Source organism: Mesoplodon densirostris, chromosome 11 (genome assembly GCF_025265405.1).
Source record: "Mesoplodon densirostris isolate mMesDen1 chromosome 11, mMesDen1 primary haplotype, whole genome shotgun sequence".
NCBI lineage: Eukaryota > Metazoa > Chordata > Mammalia > Artiodactyla > Ziphiidae > Mesoplodon > Mesoplodon densirostris.
In genome coordinates this window covers 18,714,663-18,741,369 of record NC_082671.1, presented here as the reverse complement: position 1 = coordinate 18,741,369, position 26,707 = coordinate 18,714,663, and the positions used below count along the sequence as shown (strand labels likewise).

Genomic DNA, 26,707 nt, shown 5'->3' with positions numbered 1-26,707 from the left:
ACTATTGGCTGAAAAGTCTGCCTGCGCAGCAGAGGTTGAAAAGCACTGTCACAAACTAACTGCTCTCGAGCCTGCAAAAGCACACCAGGCACCAGTGTGTCTAAGGACATGTCAGGTGTTCTTTATGGTCTTGACAGCACAGCCCCTTCTATTTAAGATGGGGCGCATATTGGAAGAAATTTGAAGATAAAAAACAAGACCACTGGACACTTAAAGAGGTGATATAGCAGGACGATTGAGATTATTAATCTCCTGAGAAAATGGAATAGCTGAATTTTTACCAGTGTTTGTCTTGCTGTTGTTTTATAGGCTGAATCACCTCAAAGTTGTCATTCTGAAGGAGCTGATAAAAAAAGGGAAGAAAAATCTCCAAGTACCTTCCAGAAGAAGTCGGTGAACATGCTTCAGCAACCTGATTGTAAGATTACAGGGGCTAAGAAAAGAAAAATTGATAATGCATGAGATGAGTGCTTCTAAATTTTCTAAGAAAAAGTTTATGCATGTATACACCATTAGTTTTGTAGTTAAGCAAAAGTTTAATTTTAAGACAATTTCATTAATATTTTATTCATATGGAGCTATATTTTCAGAATTTATTTCTTAAGTATTGAAGACTTGAGAATTTGAGACCTTTTGAAATTTTGAGATCATGAATTGTATAAATTTACAGTATGAAACAAGGGAAAAATAAATCATTTTAATGTAAAACCCTTTAAATGTAAAATACTTAAGAGAATAAGTTCACATAACTATCTTAAGCTCTTTATGCCTTGCCATAACTAGTTGTATTTTTTTCTTTTGACACAACTGTCTTTTGATAACAATGTTATTATACTGAATATTTTACTAAATAAAAAAGGAATAAGGTATCCATACAAATAATATTAGCAAGTATGCTACACCTCTATTTAAGTAAATAAAACTGTAAGCTTCTTGAAACCACAGCCCTACTTTGACATTTCACAGAGAATGGCTTTGGTATATTAACCAGACCACACTGTTGACTAAGTAGATAACAACATAGTTAAATTTGCTCCAAATCTAAATCACAAATGAATGTGTCTAAGTTTAAAAACACAGAAATGAATACTTAAGACTTAAGTGGTCAGTTTTGTGTTAGGAAAAAAATATATCTATAAATAAATGATTTGAACTGATTTCATCTTTAGAATTTTATTTATTTTTAAAATCTTCGTATTTCTGTATTTTTAACTTCAGATGGTCATCTTTAAATCAATGCAGTCAATTTACTTTATTGGCATGTGACTTTTTTGTCTTATTTGGAACTCGATGTAGCCCTTGAAATGCCCTTTTTAGTCAAAATAATCTTCTATATCAATACTTGGATCTAGTAGATCTTCTCCATATGCTGAAAGATTCATCTGGTTTAAAATTAAGTTTTCAAATGTTTCTTCTAAATCAGTTTCACCAATTAAGACCGCTCCCATCATTCGCCCATTCTGCAGGACGGCTTTGATGTACTCTTGTCCTTTGGTACACCTCAGTATTAATTCATGATCTAAACCTAAGCCCTGTGCGTTGTATTTTCCCAGCAATACAACCTATATAGAGAAAGACAAAACAGTTATTTTAGTGAGTATGAAAAAGAAACATAATATGCAGTTATTCTGTGTTTTCCTAGAATGGCAAATCTAGTCACGAAAATTTACAGCTAAAAGTGCCATTCGGAGGAGCCCAAAGAAAACACTTGCATGGCATGCATTTACTCTACAGATGACACTACTATACAACCTGTATGAACATTAAAAATACCTAGCGGATATGCAAATATGTAGGATGTAGACTACATTAGCCTTGAGTCACAATTTAAAGATTTAGTAAGAAGCTGAATTTGATCTTTCATGGGCACATTGTTTAGTCTCCCTGAACCGTATGTATATATTTGTATGTGTTTCTCCTTATCGGTACATTAGGAGGAAAAATCCTGCCTCAGAGTGATGTAAAGAGAATTAAATAAGATAATATGTAGGGGGAAGTACCTGCTCACTCTTGAGTATGAACAGTTGTTAGTTCTCTTCACAAAGGAGGAGTGAACTGCAACCAAAACTCAGAAATGCACCAACGGGGAACAAATCTGGAAGATTCCCCCACCAACCCCCCGAACTATAAAATAATATCGTGAGAAGGTAGGTAATGATTATCAGATGATTAGTGATTAAGCCCAGCAATAATAACCAGGTATAGATTTGCAGGAAATGAGGAAATTTGTCATGTTTTGTAAAGTGATTAAAGCCACATAAGTTTATTCATGTGAGAAAATCAGATAACTGACCATAATTAGTTATAAAACTAACAAGCAGGGGCTTCCCTGGTGGCGCAGTGGTTGAGAGTCCGCCTGCCGATGCAGGGGACACGGGTTCGTGCCCCAGTCCGGGAGGATCCCACATGCCATGAAGCGGCTGGGCCCGTGAGCCATGGCCGCTGAGCCTGCGTGTCCGGAGCCTGTGCTCCGCGATGGGAGAGGCCACAACAGTGAGAGGGCCGCGTACCGCAAAAACAAAAACAAACAAACAAAAAACAATAAAAAAACCTAACAAGCAGAAAAGGCACTAATCTGCTTATCTATCTTACCTTGTAGTTAAAAAATTTTGTTACATGAGCGAAAAGTTCAAAGCTGAAATCCATATCAGTAGACTCGCCTACACTATCTGCAGCCATGCACTTTGCTGCATACCATCCCATCTGTCTAGCCTGGGTCCACAGCCTCATCTGAAATAAAAAAAATGGTTATGCAATTTAATTTTTTATTATCATTATTTGAAAAATGTTATCACCTTAACCTAGTAAAATTCCTTAAAGGGGTTCAGTGCTTGACAGTCCTTGACAACAGTCAGATCTAGCTAGTTAGGTAATTGAATCATCTTTGCCACAGAAGCAATCAGCAATCCACACTAACCAACTGATTCTGGTGTTTGATCATTCTTATACCTCATGTGTGGTAACTAATGTCTTTTTGTGTACAAAAAATAATAACCATAATCATGGATATGAGCTTTAAGCATTTCTGGTAGAAGTGATAGATTTTTTTAAAAAATTCAGTCTCCTCTCTAAACAAAGTAGGGTCTGACGAAGTAAGAGGCAGCCTACGGTAAGGGAGCAGTAACAACTAGAGAACGGCCGACAGAAGTGGCCTGCGATATTACACTGCTGCACTGTTACCTAATGTATTCTAGCCTCTGAGTCCCTTTAGTTTGTGTCTCGGAGTATATAAAACAAATTAATTAGTGTACTTACTGCTTCTGCAAATTAAGAGATGACGTTTTATTAGATTCACTCAAAGTAAGAAACCCCTGTTTATTTTTGGACTTTCCTGTATCAGAGTATGAGGCACATGAAGGATCTAATAATATACATGTTGCCTAGATTCAACCCTTAGAGGGCTGAGATGTTAAAAGAAAAAAAAATCCCATGAACTCCAATTCCGAATTGAGTTTGGGACAGATATGCCATAAAAACAACATTGGATGTCATTGTAGAGAAAACTAAAAAACAAGCTAGTTTGAAGCATTTTAGAATTATGGGTGAAATCACTCTCTTGTTGATGCTATCTCTGATGTATGTTAAAACATACTAAATAATAAAGCTGCTTCTTAGAATACATCTGGTTCTTCCACGACTTCACACTCCACAGTTAATCTGAATAAATATCCCTACCTATGGAGCTGGTCTTTCACCAAGATAAGCGTTGACTGGTTCTTTCATCTGTTAACATCTACCTCTGTCTCTACTCCTACTAAAACAACCCCACCTCTGGCCGCTGAGTATCTTCCTCCAGTACTTCTGCTCCACCATTACAAGGCAGGCGACACTATCGGGGCAGGAGGAAGTCTAGATCCAGTTAGAAGGGGTTGTTAGGCTGAGGAATTCTGCTTACTATGGGAACATTCTTTCAGTAATAATTCCCAAGGGAATAAGATCATCAGAAACAGAATGTATGGTTTATAATCTGTTTGCTACTTTTTAATCCAAAGCTGTGCTGTCCCAAATCATAGTCACTAGCCACATGACTATTTAATTAAAAGTAAAAATTCAGTTCCTCAGTCACATTGGCCACATTTCAAATGCTTAGTACACACATCGCTAGTGGCTACCTGACTGGACACTGCCGAAATAGCATTTCTGTCATCACAGAAAGTTCCACTGGACACCGCTGATAAACGTCTGAGCATGAAAAACAAAGTAACAATCATAATTCTTTTTAAATTAAAAGACATCCCAGTCTATTCCATCACTATATAATAACTTACCAAAAGGGAAAAATTCTAGTGTTCTTTTTGTTTGTTGTTTTTGTGACAAAAAAACTCTATGATAGCTTCCCACTTAAAGTAGAAAAGTTGGAAAACCAGAAGGCTGGATATGCTGGTAGGTGTTCCTTTATTTTCAGATGGAATCTCTGATAAAAAACCTGTGACCTATGCCAGCTTACCTGCTGCCAGACTGGGCTGGGCTGCCAGGAGGCCGTGCAGATGTCACCTGCAGCATAGATGTCAGGAAGGGACGTGTGCATGTGATCATCCACCTTCAGGCCACCATCTTCTCCTACATCAAACTAAACAATGTTCCTCATAAGCATATGGGGTAAGAAAAAGGAAACGTGACTTTTTCATTCTAAAGTAAAAGAACAAGTCAAATTCTACACGTTGATATGCTGATCTTTAATGAGAAAAGTTGGCTAAACTGCAAAGTTTAGACAACTAAGCTGAATTTCCAGGCACTCAAATTCCTACTAAGATGAACCCATAAAATTCTTAGAACTTCAAATTCTTAAAATTCTTAGAACATCAAAAATTGCCAATAACCATATGATGACCCCACCCATAGTTACAAAAATATTCCTTAGTTTTTGTAAACTTCAGATGCTAAAAAGCAAAAAATACAAGCTGGCTTCTCTAAAAGAATCACTTTTAAGAATTCACAGGAGGTATCAGTTTCTTACCAACATTTAGATAAATGGTGCATTATGTCCCCTTAATAATGACACTTAGGCTGGGATGTTAACTGCTTAAGGACTTGAAGCAGTGAAAAAAAATACTGCAAATCAAGACATGAATATAAACTAAACAGTTTTCAGTCATCTTAAATTACAGTTCTGTGCCAAAACAATGAACAATTATTCATGCTTGAGAATTAGAGATCTTCATAAATAATACTTTAAAAATGTTCACAGTGGGACAAAAATTTTCACCTTACATTGTTGCCGCAGAGAAAAGGTTCTGTATTTGGTGTAACTCCTGTAGCACTGACAATGAAATCGCAGCCATATATCTTTTCATTGGTCAATTCCACATATACAGGCCATATCTCTTAAAACAAACAAAAAAAATTATTCTCAAGTGTAATCACCACCGTCTATAACGTTATGTGAATACGACTAGAAGAAAGAAAGAAAGACAAAGGCAGGAGATGACTTTAAAACAACACCTCTTAATATTTATAGGTACATCTGCTCAAACAATTTTTAATGTCCTCAGTGCCGTCTTCTTATTTTGGGTATAATCGCAAAACCATGGCAGGCATTCTAAACATTTTTCCTTCAAATTTAGACACAGAAATTCTAACAAAGTAAATTTATATTGGTAATACTTTATAAATTATTTCTTTAAAAATCTTTATTAATAGATTATACTGCATTGAGAGTTTAGTCCAACTAGGTTACTCAGTTTTCAATGTTTTCCCTTATTATTCACATTCAAACTCTAACACTCTCTTTTCCTATGAAAAAATTCAAAGAATTCAGAGCAGTGGGATATCCCATACAGTAGGTTTGGGTGAGTGTATTTCTGAGTAGTTCTCACAGGAGTGTAGAATAGGAATTTTAAGAGATCTGTGCCTTAGTTTCAAATTTATGATTTCATTCTGTTTGATTTTGAGGATGTCACTTCACCTTTGCGAGTATCAGATTTTTTTTAGTTTTTATGTTTTGTCTTGATTCACAAGATATTCTGATTAACTCACCGCGTTATGATGGTCAAAACATAATGAGCCCTACGTAAGATGTTACGCTTTCTACAATTTAATTTATTAGAAAATGTAAAGAGTAGGTAGTGAAAACAAAATGATTTATGTTATTAAATTATGGTTTTATTTTTACTTTTCACATTTAAGTTTGATATGGAAATATGAAGCTGTTTTCTAAATATAATAATAAAGCAAGATTAAGTTAAAAGTGTTTATTTTTTTCTTATTTCATCACTTACCTTTGTCAGCTATAACTAACTGATTATCATGGTCTCTTGGAAAAGTCAAGGACTTTTTCTTAGAAATTCTAAATTCTTCCTGAAGATAGATTTTCTTTACTTCACACGTAGTTTCAATGTGAATTTTATGAGAAAACTAAAATAAAAGAAGCACTGGTCACTATAATACTTCTAGAAAGAATGATCTGGGTTACTGATGATGAAGAAAAAATGTATAATACACTTATAAAAACATATAGAAAAAATAATTCTTATAGTATAAAAGAAAACACACTGAATGCCCACAAGCATGCCTCTCAATTTCTGTTGGAAAGAAATAAGCAGAAACTCAAGTCAGTACTTAAAGAGATCTAGTAGTTGAATTGGCAGGTAGCACCAAGGGCATACTTTTTACTGTGAGCCTCCCTGATAATTACACGTATATTTCTTTTAAATTACAACTGTTACAGACTAAAAAAAAAAGTTGATATATCCCAGATTGCTATATTCCAGAATCTTAGTAAAATGCCAGTTAGGTAGGAGATACTCAATAAATGTTCACTGAACTAAACTGAAGTTCCCAAGTTAAGAATACCATTAATCTTAGGACCTGAAGGTGCAGGAATAAATTACTTTGTGTAATTTCCATCACAAAAATTAGATACACTATGAAGCCAGCCCCCTTCCAACCTACTGAAGGCTGAAAAGGTATCGTACACAGAAATAAGGACTGCGTGTTTCTTGCAATATTTAAATATCATAGCCTTTTAACAACTATTAAAAAACTAAAATATCTAGTAAATAAAATGAGTAAAAGCAAGTCATCTGCTTATGCAATTAGGATATTAAATGTGTATTTTATTTAGAATCTATCTAATAACCTTTAAAATATTATACTACATCTAAAGTGACCTTTGAGAAAAGATTAATTTAAAATAGGACAGGTGTATTCACTAAAGTCTCTGTATGGAGATCTCTGTCTCTGGAGAGTTCAATGGGGCCAAGTGGCACTGAAGCCCTTTCCTAGAACCGTGGATTTTAAGGAAAGTGACCTAGCAATTCTTTGACTATATGCTTATAACCAGTCTTTAACAAACAGTTCAAGAATTTAAAATCGCATTTAGATGCGTTTAAACAGTATATGAAAACATACCTCTTTTGTTCCTTTAAGATCCAACCCTTCATGCCAATCAGGTCCCAAGGCACTGCCTGTATTACCAGCATTAGCTTTGGTTTGTGCTTCCTTTTGCCTTCCTGAAGGGATAAACTCAATTCAAAATCCAAATGATATAAAAAGTGCCAGGCAGAGAATTACGTTTGTGTTCAGAAGTTTTTAGGCAATGTAATAATTTTCACACATACATTCATACAGCAGGACTAAACTTATCTATATTAATCATTTTAATCATAATTTTAATATTTTGTGATGTAGAGCTATAAAATGGGTAATCTTTCAATCGAGTGTTGTGTATAAACACTCAGAAGTGTTTTATGGATGTTATATATACTGGTTAATATGAAAGCTAAGAAAATTAGACATCAAATTTTGAAAATTTTGTCAATTTTTAGTACCCCCAAAACTTACAAAATTCTTGCTCAATTTTATAAGCCAAAAGTTTAAAAAAATAAAAAGGCTCTTTTAAACTAAAAGACTGTATTTGTTTTTAAACTCACTGCATTTTTAATAAAATTACCTTAGGTATTGTCCAACTGGAGCATCTGTCCGCAAAGATGCAGATGGGCTGGTTTATTTAATTTACTTTAAATTGCCAGTTTTAGTTATACATATTTTTCATATAAAATACATCATACACATATATACACATATAACTATATTTATCTTATAAATATTTATACATATGTATAAATAAAATCTTAAACATCACATAAGGAAATAGAAATAAATATCTATATTCCTATCCCCAAATAAAATATTTTTGCGAAATTTTCTTATAGCCTTTTTCTATATGGTTAAAAAAATAAAGTTTCATCCGTGAATGAATGAGCTAGATGCTATATTTACCTTCAGTTGTATATCTGGTTCTTTTTTGTGCAATTTTAGCCTCTGGTTTTTCAGCAATGAGCTTTGAAGTCAAGAATTCAGCCGCTCCTGCATCGAAGAAAGTATTCCCAATAGCTTTATCTTTAATGGCCCAAATTACTTCACAGCCTTCAATTTCATACCTAAAGGAATATGAAAGTTAGTTGGAAGAAAAAATCTTTGTATCTACAAATAGCAGTTGTCTCTTATGGCAAATGTAAAGAAAATATTTTAAGGCAAACTGAGAAAGAATGATTATAAAGAGGAATGTAACATTTTTTTCAGGATAATACGTGCTAAGTAGAATAAATAATACAAGAAATTTATCCAGTTTACTGAAAAAACATATGTGACAAATATATGTACTGAATATCAGGTAAAATTTCATTACAGTGAATATCACTTCAAAGTGTTCAATTTCTACAAGATAGTTATATGAATGTCCACCAGGGTTCCCAGGAGTGAGCAGTGCCTTGCTTATAGAGTAATCAGTAATGATTATAGTTATAGAGTAATCAGTAATGAATGGATAGATGTTATAGATGTTATATAGCTACAATATTGAGAACAGATGACTTCTTTGCTAACAAATATCTTATGTATTCAAAGCACATTATGGAAGGACACAGAAAAAGGAGCAAATGAGAGCTAGAAGCTAAAATCTTAACTTTGTTATAACAGAATAATTACCCTGCAGTGAATTCCCTTCACCTCAGAAATTTCCAAGCCATCTAGTCAAAGAAAGATCCAGTTCACAGAAAAATGAAGGACCTTAGAGGAAGAAAGGAGTGGCCAAGGAAGCCACCTTCCATTACCGTTCAGGAGGTAGCCAGAGCTCCTGAGCACCTGCAGTTTTATCTCTAGGTTTGGATACTGAGAATGTAATTTTCTTAATATTCATTCCACAAAGGCCCTGAAATTCATTATAATTTATCCGCTATTACTACTTGTTTTCGTACAAATGAATTGGGACAATCCTGGATACACAGTATATATGGTCATCCTAACTACACTAGGATTTCATTTGAAATTACAATGGTAATAAGAGTGTATTAATGTTATTAATTTTTAACATTTATTTATGGTAAAAAGTACTGCCATCTTTATATCTCAGACTGATACAAGTTAGGTTATATGACTTTTCGAGGCTGATCAATAAGCAGGTGATAAAAGAAAGAAGGTTTAGTACATCTGACTTCAGATCACCTGATGTTCATGTTTTCTGGCATATGGTAAAGGAGTCCCTTGCTTTCTCCAATGGGCCTTTATTTTTCCTCCTCTCCTATGCCAGCAAAGAGTATTTATAGTTACTAAATGTCAGATTATCTGGAGAACATCTTATCTTAACACTGCTCAGGTCGTACAGCATTGCTGATGAGCAGAAAGCAGAATACACACACACTTGGTGATAAATTTTATATGTCAATTTACATATAGGCACACAGTTACCATGAAATGATTTCCTTAATTTTTATAAACTAGAAATTTCTGTAATTACCATTTTTCTTGTATTTTAAAGTAGTACAGCAACAAAACACATATCAGAACAGCTTAAAATACCGATGCTAGACCAGCGAGCCATATTTACTGTAAGTAGTCACCACAAGTGACTCCTGGGTGTGCCGTACCTCACGAGACACCCTCTAATCCTCTTACCCTATGAACTGGTCCTCAGAAAGATGCATAAGCATGAAGGTATCATCACCCATAGGGGAAATACTGCTTTCCTTTTTAAAACCACTCTTAAGAAACAAGTATTAAATTTTGTGTAATTATGAAAAACTATGTCTGTTTGAAAAAGAAAGGATTAACCTACATTTGGAAAGAAGAAAAGAGATAATAACTGAAATAAAAGTATACTGAAGAAAATCAACATTAGCCTCAGTGGGACACGGGGGCTATTAAAAAGCAGAAAGAGTTTGGATATGTCATCTTTCATCAAGAGAAGACAAAGGCCTAATCACTGAGTAAACCTAAACCGAGAGAACAGCACTATATGGGAGCTTTCTTAAACTACCAGAGTTTACTAAATATAAAATTATGTGTTTTATATCCAAGTATGTGGTCTTTAATCTCCGACCTAAAGAAAGTGAGGAATAGGATTAAATGTTATGAACATTTTTGAATGAGAAAGCTTTTCAATGTGAATAATAGTAATAATAATAATAATAGTATTAAGTTATACTTTTGGTGATAACTGATGGAGAAAATCTGTCATGTGTACATAAAGACTTGAAGCCCCTCTTACGATAAATCTATGCCTCCCTCCTCTTGGCCCAGTTTGGTCTTGACTCCCTAGTTTTTTCTCTGCATTTTTCCATACAATGCCGCAAACTTCATGATTAAAATAATGACTGCCACACCTAGTACTCAGGCAATCCAACAACTCTTACAGGTTTCCACTGGGATTCACCATCCTCTAAAAAGGAGGGGCAAACACCTAGTCTCAGAGTTGGAATGAATGAAAGTGCGAAAAGACAGGGCTTTGGCAGATTCCTTATTTTGATATAATTCTGTCCTCTTTGTAGTCAGACCCAACTTTCTGGCCTGAAAAATATCTAGACTATTCCGTGTCAGCCATCTGCTGAAAGATAAAATCACAAAGAAAGTGCATCAGTGCTCTGTAGACCACAGCAGGTCCTCAATGTTTTCCAAACTTGAAATATCATCTTAAGATGACAGTATTTCACATTAAGGTGTTCACAATCCCCAACTTCCAAAGACCAAGAGCTAGGAGTACCACATGCCCTGAAAACAGAACTCACAAACACTTTGCGTTTCATCGGCCAGACAGGTACCGTACATGAGTGAAGCAGGATGGGTATAAGCAATAAAACATAGCGGGGGCTCTGACCAGAAACCTCGAAAGGTGTACACATTTTAAATTGTTCTTCAGTATAGTACATGCTTATAAGAACACACGTATGGGTCACATCTACACAGTCATCAGTGTCAGACCCTTTGAGACCTAAAGCATTCCCCAAATTCCTGTTTTATAAGGTCAATTGTGCAACTATGAATTCCATGAAAGCTAAAAAAAAAATAAAGTGGATGTTTCCCCTTGAAAATGTATGAAAAACAATTATATTTATCTTTGATTTTAGGATAACACGATGTCTTCTAGTCCGTCAATAATCACGTGAATCACAGAGCAATTCTTACATAATATTCAAATATAGGTACTTACACTAGCTCAAGTGCAATCCCACCATTCCCTATGATCATTATTCTCTTAGCTTTCGTAAGCTGTTGCTGAAATTCCTGTATCAAAAAGAAAATGAAAAGAGTGTTTTGTAATAGTGGGCAATGTCTGAAGCAACAGGCTTCACTGATAATGAACCTCACTTTCCCACTCTGCCAGGACACACCATCCCAATTAATAAATGCTCCCTCCATGTTTCACCCCAAACTGCCTTTATAGCAAGGACTCTTCCTGACTTTCCTTGCCTTTTATGTCACTACATTCAGAATTGCAGCAAGAGCCTCTGTCTTTAGTTTACCACATTCCCAACTATTTGACCAAATCAATTACCAACATGACATTGATCTAGACCCTGGAAACAGGATTCTTCCTTTCCTTCTAGTCCCTCAATTGACACTTTCCTTGCAGTTACTCAGCACTTGGAACTTGGAGGAACGAGAAGCACAGCAGCACAGTGGTTAAGAGTGCAGATCTAGAGTCCCTCGCTCTAGCAGTTACTAACCAGGTGACCTTGGGCAAACTGCTTAACCTCTCTGCACCTCAGGTTCCCCAACTATAAATGGAAATAAGAGGTGAGTATATCTCAAGGTCTCTGTGAGTATTAAGATGATAAAGCTGTTGGGAGTAGGAAGCACAGAATGTCTAATATTTATTTAAAAATGTTATTACGTTATAAGACAGCGAATTGATGCCTCCACTTCCCATCCCTCCCTCCCTCCCCCCTCCCCCCAAAAAAGATCACAATGAACTTGGAGAGAAAAAAAAATACCAGGAGTCATTCTTATGGTACTTTCTAAAGTAGCGAATAGTCCCACTGCTTCAAGATGACATTTGAGTAGCTGAATTCCACCTCCTACTATGTCAGGCCACCACTTATATTAATGGACCCCCAAACTTATTGTAATGTACAACACATAACCACTGAATTGACTTCTTTAAATTCTACAAGAAAAAACCTGAAGTTAATTCTACTTTGTCCTTCACTGAACACAGTAGGTAAGTAAAGACCTGTAAAGAGCAGTGGACAGGGAGATGAATGCCATGAGTTTAGACTATACTTCTGATAAACTTAATAACTACTTTAGTATAGCTAAATTTCTTAGTCTCTCCATCTCAGCTGCCTCTCTGTAGAGTGGGAGTAATGACTGTCACACAGGATTATCATGAGGATTCAGTGAGCTCACACGTGTAGAGGCCCTCGCTGTAACACAGTTATGAACTCAATCTTTGGTAATATGAACCTAAAATGTTTACAAGAACATAATCCAGTTCTTCTAGTATTGTCTAAATTCCTAATTACTTAAGAATAAACTGGGGCTTCCCTGGTGGCGCAGTGGTTGAGAGTCCGCCTGCCGATGCAGGGGACACGGGTTCGTGCCCCGGTCCGGGAAGATCCCACATGCCGCGGAGCGGCTGGGCCCGTGAGCCATGGCCGCTGAGCCTGCGCGTCCGGAGCCTGCGCTCCGCAACGGGAGAGGCCACGGCAGTGAGAGGCCCGCGTACAGCAAAAAAAAAAAAAAAAAAAGAATAAACTGAAGAAAATACTATCAATTTTCAAGACTATAAAATCTTATCATGTAGATGTACAGTTACCACTTCATGGGACAGAACAACAACAATGAGCCTGAGGTAAGACAACAGTATCGTGACTAGAAAACAAGAAGGTTTTTGGCAATAAGGGTCAATGAACCCGGAAATAAATGACCAAGTTCTGAAGATAGAATTTCACCTTATTGGGATAGTTTGTCACTGTTCTTGAGCAGAACAACAAAGTGTCTTTTTCAGTTCTAGGATTCTGTTGTGATTCTGCATGACAGAGATCTTCTGAATACTAATTTCTTTGCTGAGAAGTAAATTTTGGATATGCTTTATCTTTTGAGAAAAAGATCATGACGTCATTTAGGATGCAAATCACATACTCCCGATCAGAGTAAAATAATGAATGTGTATGCAATGTAAGTTGTAACCTTCAGCATAGACATTATTTCTGGGATATCACATAATGGAAAGAACATGAATTAAAAAACAAGATAAATTATCCACTAAAACTAAACTCAAACTGGCAGTAATAAAACATTATAACTACTTTCTGGTTTATGAGTCATGAAACCTTTCTTCTGCTGCTACAGTTTAGGAATGGACATTATAAGTGGAACACTTTGATTCAAATGTAGAAAAAATCTAAGAAATCTTCATGTTTCTTTCCCATGACCCAATGTCAAAATGTTACCTGAGCACTGTCTGTATCACGGATTCCTAACACATAAGGATTTCCTTCACATATCAACTTTGGTTTAGCTCCAGCACACAAACAGAGCTTCTTATAAATATGCTGATTGCCGTCTTCAGTTAAAATGCACTGTAAAACCATAGAGCAACGAAGAGGAGAGGGGAAACATTTATACACAGGTACAACTGCACTTTAAACACTCAATAAGACAAAAGCAAAAAATATATTCAGGTTGCCTCTTGGTGGCACTCAATACTTTGTTACAGCAATGACAAAGCTAACTAAGCATGAGAATGCATTCTCTAATCCAGTGATTCCTATATCACTTTAGAACCATGAACCATTTAAAAAATCTGATGAAAATTAGTCCTCCCGTGGAAAAGAAAGGTACATTCCCACAAAATTTTGGATAAAACCAAGGGAATCTCATGTTTGGAAAGGTATGCTGACCTTAGATTAGAAAGGAAACATTTAGAAAATTTCAAATTGAGCATTCTGATGAACATTTCCTTGATGAACATTCTGCTCTCAATGAGAAGATACTGTAAGAAGATCTAGTGATTCTAATCATATCAGACCTTAATGTCTGTTATGGGTACAGGGGAGTAGTGAATGGTAGAAGAGGTCACAATACATCTTCTTAATCTGAAAAATCAGAAGTGCTAAAAAACAGTATTTATATTCTTAAGTACAAATAACAATCACTTTACCAGCAAACTTCATGCTTATATTTTCATATAAGTGAAAAACATGTTAACCTTAAATCCTAGCATGTACTGGCTTTAAAGTTAACTTATATTAATTTTGAATTAATGAATTTAGATGTATCTAAAAATACATATCAGAGGTCCATTGTTTTTGTTGCTTAATATTGAATGAATATCTACACAAAAGTAGAAGCATTTAGAAAGCAGGTACACATAAGCATGTGCTACTATGAGAGATGTCAGACTTTGCTGGAATGGTTTCAGAGGTTAACCATTGTGCCATGTGTCTGATTTATAAAACCTGCCAAATAGCATTTACATACCCACTGAAATATTTGTTACCCATTTAAACTCTTCAGCTACATAACAAATACATAAAACCAATAAACCAACACAGTATAATCATACAGAAATGTTACACAAGTCTTCCTTTAGATAATCTGGTTAGAATTTTAACTAATAGAAGTTAGTTATAGGCACTGACCAAATTTAAAAAATTATTTGCATTTAGCTACTATAAAAGAAACACAAAAACTTTTCATTGGCTACTGTTAAATTTTTGGAAGTAGAGATGAAGGGAAAACACATCATTTCTAATTCACTAAAGAATACAAAGGATGGATGACAGAATGCAGACAGGTATGTTATGTAGGACACTTTTCAAATGAAACGTGTGGCACTCTGATTCATTCAAATGCCCTAATATATAAATTCCCTCACAATTCATTAGTATGCTTTTGAGCCTACCTCAGTGAGCAGATTCACTGACACGGGTGTTTTATGGAACAAGTACTATGATTACAAGTATTAGGAGCTAACTGCGGTGTTTGGATTCAGATTTGTAATATTTTTCTCAGAAAACTCAGTACTTTTTGTTACTTTTTTTTTTCCTGTCAAGTTATTTGTTTCAAATGTGACATGTATGCTTTCTCCCTAAGGGAGAACTCAAATGTGAGCTGCTTTAGAGAAACAACTACAAACCCTACTTCCTATCTTGCCTAGAGCTCATCGGAAGGTGCTGTTAATCATGTGACACTGAGACTTCCTGACATCTGAGACTGAGGCACTGCCTTTCCTGAGACTGTCGACTGTCTTCGTCTGGGCCTTATATCATTTTGGACTATTACAACCACCTTCTAATTTGGTTGTTGGCTACTGGCCACTTGCTCTGTCCCAGTTCATCCTTGACACTGCTGTCAGATACATCTTCCTAAAAGAGTATTTTAGCATCCCTGGCTCCACTTAGAATCTCTTTACTATTTTTTCCACTGATTATAAAATAAACGCAATGTATTAGCCTGACGTAAAAAGCTCTTCACAATCTTATTTACTTACTTCTCTGGGCTAGTCGGCCAACCTCCTTTACTTATCCACACCCCAACCCCTTTGACAGTCTCACTCTTCCACATGCCCCTTTCCTTTCTCTGGGTCTCTGAACCCATAACGTAATCTCTTCTTCCTGGAATGTCCTTTTCTACCTGGAGAACTCAATTCACCCATCTTTAAAACATAGCTCAAATATTACTCAATCTGGGAGGTCTTCCTGAATACCTACCATCAGAGCTTTGATAATATTTCAACGACTGTTTTCTTCTATGGGCACACATTAAACGTACGCATGGCTGTACTGCCTATGACACTGAGAGCTACGGGAGTAGGTTCCTGCTATCACTGCTACTGTATCCCGGTACTTAATGCAGTGCCCAAAACACAGTGAACACTATATAAATGTTAATGCTAATTTAAAATGTACAACCTAAGATGCCAGGCTGAGCTAATTATATGACCCCAATAAACTCACAAAAAGTGTAAGTTTTTCTAATACTAATGGAAATCAATGTCACTGAAATTTATACGCTAGAGACTTGGGCAGTGGTGGAACAGGTGGAGGTCAAAGGAAGGCAGGCAAAACCTCACCAAGATTTAACAATGGCTAATGTCATTAAGAAAAAAACCCTCTTACATGTTCTTTGCTGTTCAGTTGCTTTACTCCAGATTCTATAACCTTAATGTTGGGAAAGCGATTTTCTAACATGGTACTTGGTTGTTCTTCAACATCAAATTCTTCCAACACTTTAGAAACCTGTATTAGATAAAAGAAATAAAAATGTATACTTAAAAATTTTTTTAGTTTCAAGAATTAAAAAAACCTTTCATTTCTTTTTATACGCTATTTCATATTCATAAAACAAGAAAGTCTGCCAACTGCACTACATACAGTGAAAAGAGGGCCAGACTCCACATTTTAAGACCTAAATTCAAATACTAGTCCTACCACTCTTGGGCAACTCAGAAAGTCACTGAGCCTCAGTTTCCTGGCCTGGAAAATTAGGGCTTGGAAAATTAGGGCTAACACTACTTACTTCTGTATAGTGTAATCAAACAGCTTATCTATTTCTTTATCCTTGTAGCTCTCTCTTTCCATTTACTAGCTAACCTTATTGTGATCTAGTCTTTGGACTCTTCTTTTCTCTTCTCCAAAATCATCAGCATCCTCTTGGACTCACTTTCCATCCTATCCCACTAAGACTCCATTGTGGATCATTTATTTCAAATGATGTGCCATGGATTTGGGGAAGGATTTTCCCCAAATCCTTCCTTGCTCTCTTATCCTTAACCATTAATTACCCTGAAAACACCCAAGCACAGACCAAATTACTTGCTTTCTCTAGTCCTATACCCAGTCTGCTATAGAAGTACCACACACCTTTCAGACTGGTATTTGGCCTTAAACACTGCATGAAAATGCTACTGCAGGCTATAGCAGTTCTCAAACCTTTTAGTCTCAAGACCCCTTCACACCCTTACCAATGATTGAAGACCCCGATGAGTTTTGTTTTTTTTGAGTTACACCTAGCAATATTTGCTGCATTAGGAATTAAAACTGAGAAAAATTTTTAAGTATTTCTTAATTCACTTAAAAGTAACAACAATAAAAACATGTTACACTAATATAACATACCTTTAAAGAAAAATTTTTCTAAAACAAAACAAATTAAGTGAGAAGAACAGCCCTGTTTTACATTTTTGCAAATTTCTTTAATATCTGGCTTAATAGAAGATAGCTGCATATCTGCTTCTGCATTCAAACTGCTTCTACTACCTTTAAACCACTGCAACGTTGTTTTGGTTGAAGTATCGATACATGAAGAGAGTTCAGTCTCACACAGATATGCAGCCCTTTCAGATAATTGTACATTCTTCTTGATGCCACACTAAAACTCAACAAGTGATGGTTTCTTAAAGGTAGATGAAATGTAGAATTTGAAACCATATCAAGAACTTTTCATACTGTGACTGTGAAATCCATTAGTTTATCCTGCACTTTGAGTGGATCTTGGAACATCACACATCAGTCGTTTGGACAATACTGGTTCATTAAGTTAACAGACATCTTCCAAATACTGACACATTTCATATCAATAAATATATAAAAAACACATTCATTATTATCAACAATTTCATGAGAAAAGTCTAAGTACTATAAGGCTCACAGTGAAGAATGAGTTTTCCAAAAATCTAATTTTTGCTTGAAAGCTCTAATTTTGTCATACTGGCAACAAGTACCATCAGTTGTTTTCTTAAAGTGACAGGCTCACTTCATTCATTTTCCAAACATGAATAGCCAGTCTGTCAGCTGTTCTTTCAAGTAAAATTGATGTTCCATGAAAACAGTAGCTAGTTCATCTTCAACTCAGCAATTGCACAACTGGTTTTTCTTGAGACAACACTGTACTCATTGTATGCAGAAAAGCTTTATGCATACATCACATTGCATCATATAGAATATTAAAAAGATGTGTACTCAGGAGTCAAGATTTAATAAAACTAACATTTTTTTACTGGCTTTTATTTTTTTCACTAACTGTGTGGCAGTGAAGAACAAAATGGCTACCAATGTAAGTAGCCACCACTGCTTTTATACCATCAGTGCAAATGTCAATATAGTGAGAAGAGCAATAACATCTTAGTAACATATTCCATTCCGTCAGTGACTTTTTCAAATTTTCACCATTCTAATATTCCCTCAACTTACTCTAACCTCTTTATTCTCAGTAAATCACCTTACTTCTAGGCACGAAGAGACCACTAAGAACTCTGACTACTTCTTTCCCACTATCTAGACATTTCTTTGCTAGTGTTCACCTTCCCTGACCCATTCCCACTATTTCAGTCAATCCATTGCTCTGTGCTCCATATCCCATCGCCTCTCACCTCCTCAGGACTCCTTCCTTGTTATATATTCCTTGCTTTCCTTCATCTTCAGGCTTCCCCACTGGTTTCTTAATCTCAACAGGTGAACAGGCTCAAGTGCTTCCCACCGTAAAAGAATAAAACTCAACTTAACGCTAGACCTTATGTCCTCTTTTTGCTGCCACTCTATCTTTTCTACCTTTGCAGTCAAAGTTTTCAAGAGGGAAAAGTTTATGCTAACCGTCACTTTAGAATTTCCTCCCATTAATTTCTCAAAACAGTATAAACTGTGTCACAGTCACCAATGATTTATACTAGACATAGCTACTGTAGAGCCGTCATCTTACCTGACCATTCCACAGGATCTGACACAACTGACCAGTCCTCTTAGTTGAAACTTCTGCCTTCCTTGGCTTTAGGGTTACTGCTCTTTCACAGTTTTCCTCTTAGATCTAAGACTAAGAAGAAGGATGGCCAGTTTTAAGTTCTCCTTTCTCTCTGACCTCCGCTTAGTGTTCCAAGGACACCACCACCGGGCCCATCTTCTTCTCCCGGCATGGGTCCTTCCTGGGAAAGTGCAAGCCAGGCCTGTAGCTTCAGCTGACGCTAAGACAATGGGGAACACTAAATTACCGTCTCCAGCTCAGTCTTTTCACTTGCTCTAAATGCTCCAGCAGTTTGGCATATCTAAATGTAGATAAAGTGCAATTTCACATCATGGCACACAAGCCCGTCACCATCTGGCCCCTGCCTACTGGTTCAGCCTCGCACTCCACACGCCAGCAGTGAACTGGTCCCTGTTGGGGCATGTTTCATAGCTATACATTTTCATGACCTTGGCACATGCCTACCTCCACTCGCTCTCTTACAAACACTGTAAAACCTTCTTCAAGTCTCAGTTTCAATGCAACTTCCAATGTAAAGCCTTCCTTGATTCGCAAAGGCAGGCTTTGGCCCTCCTTCACAATGTTTTCTATGTGTAAAAATAAATAATGTATGTATTGGAATATGACCTCAGTTTTTTTGCCTCTATCAGGATAATGATCATATTGTATGACAACTATTTCTTGCATATCTGTTGTCCCAATAGAAAGTAATCATTCTGAGAAATTGTCCATGAGGGCCCTACAGCCAAAGTGCCTAGTTTCAAAACCTGACTTTATGCACCTCAGAAATTTACCTAACCTCACTGTGACCCATTTACCTCACCTGTAACATGGGGATAATATAACGACCTACTTCACAGGGTTAAGAATTAAATACATTAATATATTTAAAACATTTAGAAGTATAGCATAATAAGTACTCCATAAATGTGAATTATTAATCTTTTTTCTCCTTTAAAAATTACACAAGTCATGAATATGTGCTCTTTTTAACACTAAACAAATAAATAATACATAATAAAGATTAAATATTAAAATCCTTCTTTACCGCTCTTTAAATCTCACTTTCCCCTTACCCCACGGATAACCACTAATGACTTTTTGATGTATATTCTATACTTTTAATCTCTATAGCATGGGTGCCTAGCACACTGGTTGGTAAATAATCTAGATGCTTAATAAATGATAACAAGAATGCAATTTCTGACTTCTAAACACTAAGAATAACTGACATTTGCAATATTTATTTTAATTCACTTTCACATAGATTAGTACATCTTAAGCTCACAACCTTGTTAAGTAAGCAAGGAAGATATTATCCTAATGATGCAACTCAGGTACAGAGATTTGCCAAGGTTACACAGCCAGTAAATAATAGCTAGGCCTAGAACCCAAGTTCTTTTCCTTCTGTTGTACAATACTTAAAAAAAAAAAAGGTTGGCAAAAACTAAACTCAGGTCTTACAACTCTGGGATCATTACTCCAAATTAAATCTTCTGTAAAGACATTAGAAGACTCAGCTATACATCTCTCTATTATGTATGTACTCTTAGCCATAAGTGAATGTATACTTTTTTCTTTTAGAAATTAAGAGCCATAATTTGTTCTCTGGTTCTCCCAATCCCATAGTTCTCTTGGCTGTACCAAAGGTTCTAAGATATCTTACATATCTCTAGGCAGGTTATAAAGAGCAACATATGGCACTAAATTACCCTTGGTCTTAGGGGCTTATGTAAATCTTAGGGGTTTATATATGAGAATGGGGTAGGTTAACTGTATATTGATCTCTTCCCTGAGAGACAATATATAAAGAACTTTTATAAAACATACTTCAAGATTGGAAAGGTGTGTTTGTGGGAGATGGGTAGGGAGAAGGTTGCTTTTCCTCTTTAACATCAAGTCTCTAACCTTTATAAAAATAAATAATAAATCTTAGACAAAAGGCTGAAAGAAAAAAAAATACAATCTATTATCAGAGTATTATAAGGGAGAACTTCTAATGAATCAAAGACTATGTTAATAGTCTTCACTGCAGTGTGGGAAGAAAAGATTTATGTTTTTCATCTTTTTATTCATTTATTTTTTGCATAGGCATTATAATATTCACAATTGTAGCACTGTAGTACATGTATATAATTTATAAATATAGTATTAAAATATGAGCTCAAAAGTTTTTCACAGGTGAGGTACAGGATCAGAAATGTTTGGAGACCACTTTTTTTTGATACTATGACCCAAATGTTCTCAGACTCCTATTATAATGTTATAACGTGTGTAAAATAAACTCATGAACTACAAACTGTTCTGAGATGCTTACGACACATCTGAAACATTAATTATCTGCAAGTGTAAACTTGGCTCAAAAGCACTTTTCTTCTGACTCGTAAACCATAAACATATATATACACACACATTTATAATAAAGATACACATGTATATTTGCATAAAGATACACATGTATATGTGTGCAACATCTTCCCTCAAAAGATAAATTTTCTGAAAAGTAATTCTGAGTGGGGAAGAAAAGATGGGAGAGAAGAAGAGAAAACTAGAAATTCAGTACCATTCCAGGTGCTTTTGGTATTCAATCTGAACAATTTTAAACTTTGAGCTATGATTTTAAAATGAGTATCAAAAGAACATTTGTCATTTTAAACAATTAAAATACTACAATTACACTAACTGCTATTTGAGTGATTGTAGTTTTTAAAGAGTAATACTAAGAAAGTTATATAAAGGTTCTTACCTGCTTGAAATTTGTAACTGCTTTAATAACAGGAGAAGCTGTGATCAGAAGAATATCTTCTGATGGAAGGTGAATCGCCAACTTATTAAAAAAACAAGTAGGAAAAATATGATAAATAACTAAGCATTAGTACATATGGCACGGTGGGGTGAGACAGGGATAATGCAATTTTAATAATGTTATTAACTTAGGAAACTAAAAACTCACTGTTCTTCCTCTAAAGGTCTTGGTCATATTTATGAGGTAGTGGTGAGTAATGTCCCACTCTCATATTGATTAAAATGAAAAATACATTTACACTAAACTCAACAATTATCATGCAGAGGGTGAGAAGAAACTATCTTCTTAATTAACAGTTAAGCCAACTTCTATTTATTATAAAATAATAATTTCAATTGCCTTTAGTAGAATGAAATTAAGCAAAGCTTCAATAAGACACTTAGAAGCTTAGCACCTTTCCCAAGTACTTCTATAATATTTGACAATATTATCACTCTCTCCATCTTGCTTTCCTCTGTATATTCTGTAATTTATTTCCCCACTTTCTGTTTCCACTATTATGCTACTAAAATCACCTTGAAGTTAGCCTTCCAGTCTCATATTAACCAGCTTCCCCTGCTCCAAACACATTGTAACTAATCATCTTTCAAAATTTTTCATTTGATCCTATTACTACACTGCTCAAAATCATTTGACTACTTATATAAGTCTTTGTTCAATTCTTAGCACGATTTACAAGATCCTTTATGATCAGGTTTCTACCAGCTTTCTGGCTTCATCTCTGGTCATCTTCCCCAAGCAGCAAAGCTTAAACCATATACTTTAAGCTTTGCTGCTTCCAGATGGTGCCACGCTTTTCCACCTGAGATTACACTGTTGCCTCCCTTTGGAAAGTCTGTCTTTTCTTGTCTACTTGGTGAACTTTTTACTCATTCCTCTATATAGGCATAACTCAGAGGTACTGTGGGTTCGGTTCCAGACCACTGCAATAAAATGAATATCTCGATAAAGCGAGTTGCATGAAACTTTCGGTTTCCAAGTGAATATAAAAGTTATGTTTAGGGACTTCCCTGGTGGTGCAGTGGTTAAGAATCCGCCTGCCAATGCAGTGGACACGGGTTGGGGTTGGCCTGGTCTGGGAAGATCCCACATGCCACGGAGCAACTAAGCGCATGCAACATAACTACTGAGTCTGCGCTCTAGAGCCTGTGAGCCACAACTACTTAAGTCCGTGCGCCCAGAGTCCGTGCTCCGCAACAAAGACAAGCCACTGCAATGAGAAGACCACGCACTGCAACAAAGAGTAGCCCCCGCTTGCCGCAACTAGAGAAAGCCCGCGCGCAGCAACGAAGACCCAACGCAGCCAAAAATAAATACATAGAAGTTATGTTTACACTATAGTTGCCAATATTAAGTGTGCAAAAAAAATGTGTTCTTAAAAAATGTAATGCCTTAATTAAAAAATACTTTACTGCTAAAAAATGCTAACCATCCTCTGAGCTTTCAGCGAGTGGTAATCTTTTTGCAATAGTAACATCAAAGATCATTGATCACAGATCACCATAACAAATAGAATAATAATTTAAAAGTTTGAAATATTGTGAGAATTATCAAAATAGGACACAGAGACACGAAGTGAACAAATGCTGTTGGAAAAATGGTGCCAATAAGGCTTGCTAGAGAGGGTTGCCGCAAACCTTCAATTTGTAAACAATGCAATATATTCAAAGTACAATAAATCGAAGGGCAATAAAATGAGGTATGCCTGTACTAAGACAAAAGGACGCCTCCCTTAAGAAAGGATACTTCTTCCCTAATCCACTCCTTACCAACTCCACAGGTACCCCTAAGGTAGTGAACACATCGATGAAATGATTTATTTACTTACTTACTTTTACTTATTTATTTACATGACTCACTAGGCTGTGAGTCTCTAAAAAGGCGGTACCATACTCTGTTTGTATTAGTCTGATCAGCCCTTAGTACAATGCCTGGATTATAGGTGTTTACTCAGAGAATAAATGAAAACTACACACCCAAAGATTAAAAGTTAAGGGAAAAAAACCTCTTTAATTTCTTATGACATCAGTGATGTCATAAGAATATGACATCTGTTTACTGTTTACCAACAGAATAATCCAGTCTCTTTTGGAATACATGTGCATGTATATACGTGGTCTGATTATTCACTATAAATCAGAAAAGCATACCCTCACTGCATTTAATCCCTTGCCGGTTGTTTTAAAAAAAACATTACTAGAGATGATATCTCTTCTATCTTGGGAGTCCAAAGTATAGGAAACTTACGTAAGGGTTTCTTTATCATTCAGTTATGATGCACTATGGACTTGGGCAGCCGTGCGGAAGCGGGATTCAATCAACTAATTAAGAAAGGGGGCTGAATTTTCTGACCAAGAACTTACTAGTCGTAACCCCCCACCCCCACCCCGCTCCTCCCCATCGGCTTTGACATTACTAGGACCAGAGCCGGGTTCAGTCCGCTTTGCGTTTCCCCTAACAACTTGCTCGCCATCGCTCCTCCCTGCGTCGGAAGCGAAGCCTGCGAGGTACTAAGGGCATCATCTGGGGCCACGACACAGTCTCTAATATCTGGGAGCAAGAAGGAGTGAGAGGGGAAAAAGGAAGCGGCTAAAGAGCGTCCTGGAAAAAAACTAGGAAAGGCGGGCGGGGAAGAAGCCTCAAGCGCCACCGCCTCCGGGATGGAGGAGAGGCGGAGCCGCCTGCGCGCCCCCCTTACCTGCTCCGCACAGGTGACACCCGCGATGCCACCTCCGACCACCACGAACTTCCCCGCCGTCGGGGGCGAGCACGCCGCCTCCATGCTCTCGGACTTCCAGCGGTTTTAGGACTACAGTGCGGAAGCCGGAAAAGTTTACAAGCCGGGAGAGGGAGTGGCGCAGGGGGGGCCTCTTTCGGCGCCTGCTCCTGATAATCCGAGCTACGGGTGCCCGGGAACTCACACTTAGACTCTTCGCGCTTCTCCGAGCTACGGGTACCCGGGAGCTCATACTTAGTCTCTTCGGGTCTGCGTTTCTTAAAGCGCAGAGGCGGCTTGGCAATTCCGGGGTTTTGCGTTACTATCGCCACAGCTGAATGTAGTTTTTCCACGAAATTTTGATAAAGATAAGACAAAACCCAAAGTAAAGCAGATGGGTTGTCAAAAGAGGCTTGGCAGGTTGTCTAAAGACAGACAAGTGTTCTCACGGGGCGGACCGTTCTTAGAATAAATGAAGTTCTCACTGTTCGTTCCTGCGGGAAATTAAACACAGCCCCAGCTCTTAAACTCTTCCTGGTAGAAGGAACATAATCCTTCCCTACCCTTAACCTAGCAAGCTAAGATTTTATATTTTGGAAGCACATTCTTCATAGACTCATTAATCAAGACAAAAGCAATACTACTATTGTTTTCTAAGAAGTTATTTCCATTTACAATTTTGACCTCAGCAAAAATTTCCCATAGTATATAGACTTGCCATTTTGTCAAAATAAAAGAACATTCTTCCCCAGTTTTCAGTAAATAACAGCATGTGTAAAGGCTGAATTAAATCTAATTTTTAAAAACTATTTTTACCATATTCATATTATTACAGTATTCACCATTAAATTGTTTTACTATTTACTATTTCCTTTGCTGTCTCATATACTATTTCCCCTGGGGGTTGTATTATAAAATTAAGAGGGTACTATTTCTCTAAATGGCTCACTCAAAAACTGGCAGTTATCAATCCCCCTTTAATTCTTTAAAACTCTGGAAATAACCAGCCTATATAAACGAGAAAACTTAACACATCTAATTACAGATATTTACTGATAGCTCTGACAATTATTGTGTTTTGATTTACTAAGTTAAATAGTAGGCACTTTAATAAGTGATTCTAAGTCCAATTACTCTCTCAGGCAAGCAAACAAAGCATTTCTAGCAAGAGGAAATTGGACTTTAAACCCATATAGATCTAGTCTTGTTTACTTCTCTTGCTTCTTTTTTTATCACACTATCTCCCTCATCTCACTGTGCTCTAGCTAGAGCCACGTGCAGCTTCCAGGATATGGCATATTCTTTAGTTTCTGAGCATTTGCACATAACTTGCAACCACACTTGCAGCTTCCAGGATATGGCATATTCTTTAGTTTCTGAACATTTGCACATAACTCTTTCTGTAATGCTCTTTCCCAGTAATTTTCCCTAGCTAAATCCTCACTGACCTTTGGTTTAACTAGCCATCACCTCCCCTAAGAAGCTTTATCTAATGTCCTCCAGACCGAGCTGGGTACCTCTTGACTTAAAACACTTTATTTTACCTATTACAGGTCTGATTCCCCCTCGCCACACCCCAATCATAAACTCCTTCATCTCAGGGATTACTTATCTCTCTTTGAATCTTCGATTATTCATGAGTGTCCATGTAAATGTGCTGAATGAATTAGTAAGTGGGTGGAGCATGAGTCTGCCCCGAAGTCCCTTAAAAATGCATTAGATCCTCTGGTATATTATGACAGCTATTTCCTCTTTGTGGAGGGCAAAGAGAAGAACAGACTGGAACTCAAGTTCCCAGAGGAAATGGAAAGAGACCAGGTGTAGATGAGAGGGAGGGTGGCCCTGGGAAAGGAAGCAAAGCAGGGGGAGGCTCCTCTCTCAAAGGAGAAGGAATGGTGACTCTACATTTCTCCTCTTGAAAGCTGGCCTATGTCAGGGAAGGATAGTGATAAGACCTAGCTGCCTCCTTCACTGGCTTGAATATTTAACTTTTGAGATTCTAATGGTTAAGGAAGAGCACTAAGAAAGAGCTAGCAATGCATCCCACTTTATAGTGTTGATGGATTTAGATAAAAATGCACTCTGGGTGTGGAATGGGTTAAATGTAAGATATAGGTACCTTTGGAACATGGATTCCTCAGAGAGGACAGGAATGGGTAGGGGTTGGAGAAGAGGTGACTGCAGAGAAAGCTGGTCTAGAAATGAGGGAGGCTTCACGCCAAGGGGTA

General features: G+C 36.7%; 2 protein-coding genes across 3 annotated transcripts in view; one reads left to right on the top strand and one right to left on the bottom strand.

The window, feature by feature from the left end:
* The window catches only part of RECQL (RecQ like helicase), a 35,681-nt gene extending 34,523 nt beyond the window's left edge, over positions 1–1,158 (top strand). Inside the window, exon 16 of the mRNA XM_060113945.1 lies at positions 310–1,158. Within this exon, the coding sequence (XP_059969928.1) occupies positions 310–462 (153 nt within the window). The 3' untranslated portion in view covers positions 463–1,158. The remainder of the gene's footprint in view (positions 1–309) is intronic.
* Positions 779–24,638, bottom strand: PYROXD1 (pyridine nucleotide-disulphide oxidoreductase domain 1). 2 transcript variants are annotated; one of them, XM_060113946.1, is made up of 12 exons: positions 24,462–24,638; positions 21,704–21,784; positions 16,341–16,460; positions 13,671–13,799; positions 11,426–11,499; positions 8,221–8,381; positions 7,351–7,451; positions 6,219–6,354; positions 5,212–5,324; positions 4,448–4,570; positions 2,593–2,730; positions 779–1,562 (listed from the first exon to the last, which is right to left on the bottom strand). In XM_060113946.1, the coding sequence occupies exons 1-12, from the start codon at positions 24,543–24,545 to the stop codon at positions 1,314–1,316; spliced, it is 1,509 nt and encodes a 502-aa protein (XP_059969929.1). In that variant the 5' UTR covers positions 24,546–24,638; the 3' UTR covers positions 779–1,313. The 2 variants fall into 2 exon arrangements, with proteins under 2 accessions (XP_059969929.1, XP_059969930.1); XM_060113947.1 differs by lacking the exon at positions 24,462–24,638 and adding an exon at positions 18,919–19,029 and having other exon boundaries at positions 21,704–21,786.
* Between the last annotated feature and the right edge of the window lie 2,069 nt (positions 24,639–26,707).

Excerpts from the sequence above, each read along its gene's own strand:
- PYROXD1 (XM_060113946.1), bottom strand. The coding sequence starts at position 24,545 with ATGGAGGCGGCGTGCTCGCCCCCGACGGCGGGGAAGTTCGTGGTGGTC. Across the intron at positions 7,452-8,220 it reads AACCAGATATACAACTGAAG|GAAGGCAAAAGGAAGCACAA; the intron begins GTAAATATAGCA and ends TTATCCCTTCAG. Across the intron at positions 1,563-2,592 it reads CAAAATTTTTTAACTACAAG|GTTGTATTGCTGGGAAAATA; the intron begins GTAAGATAGATA and ends TTCTCTATATAG.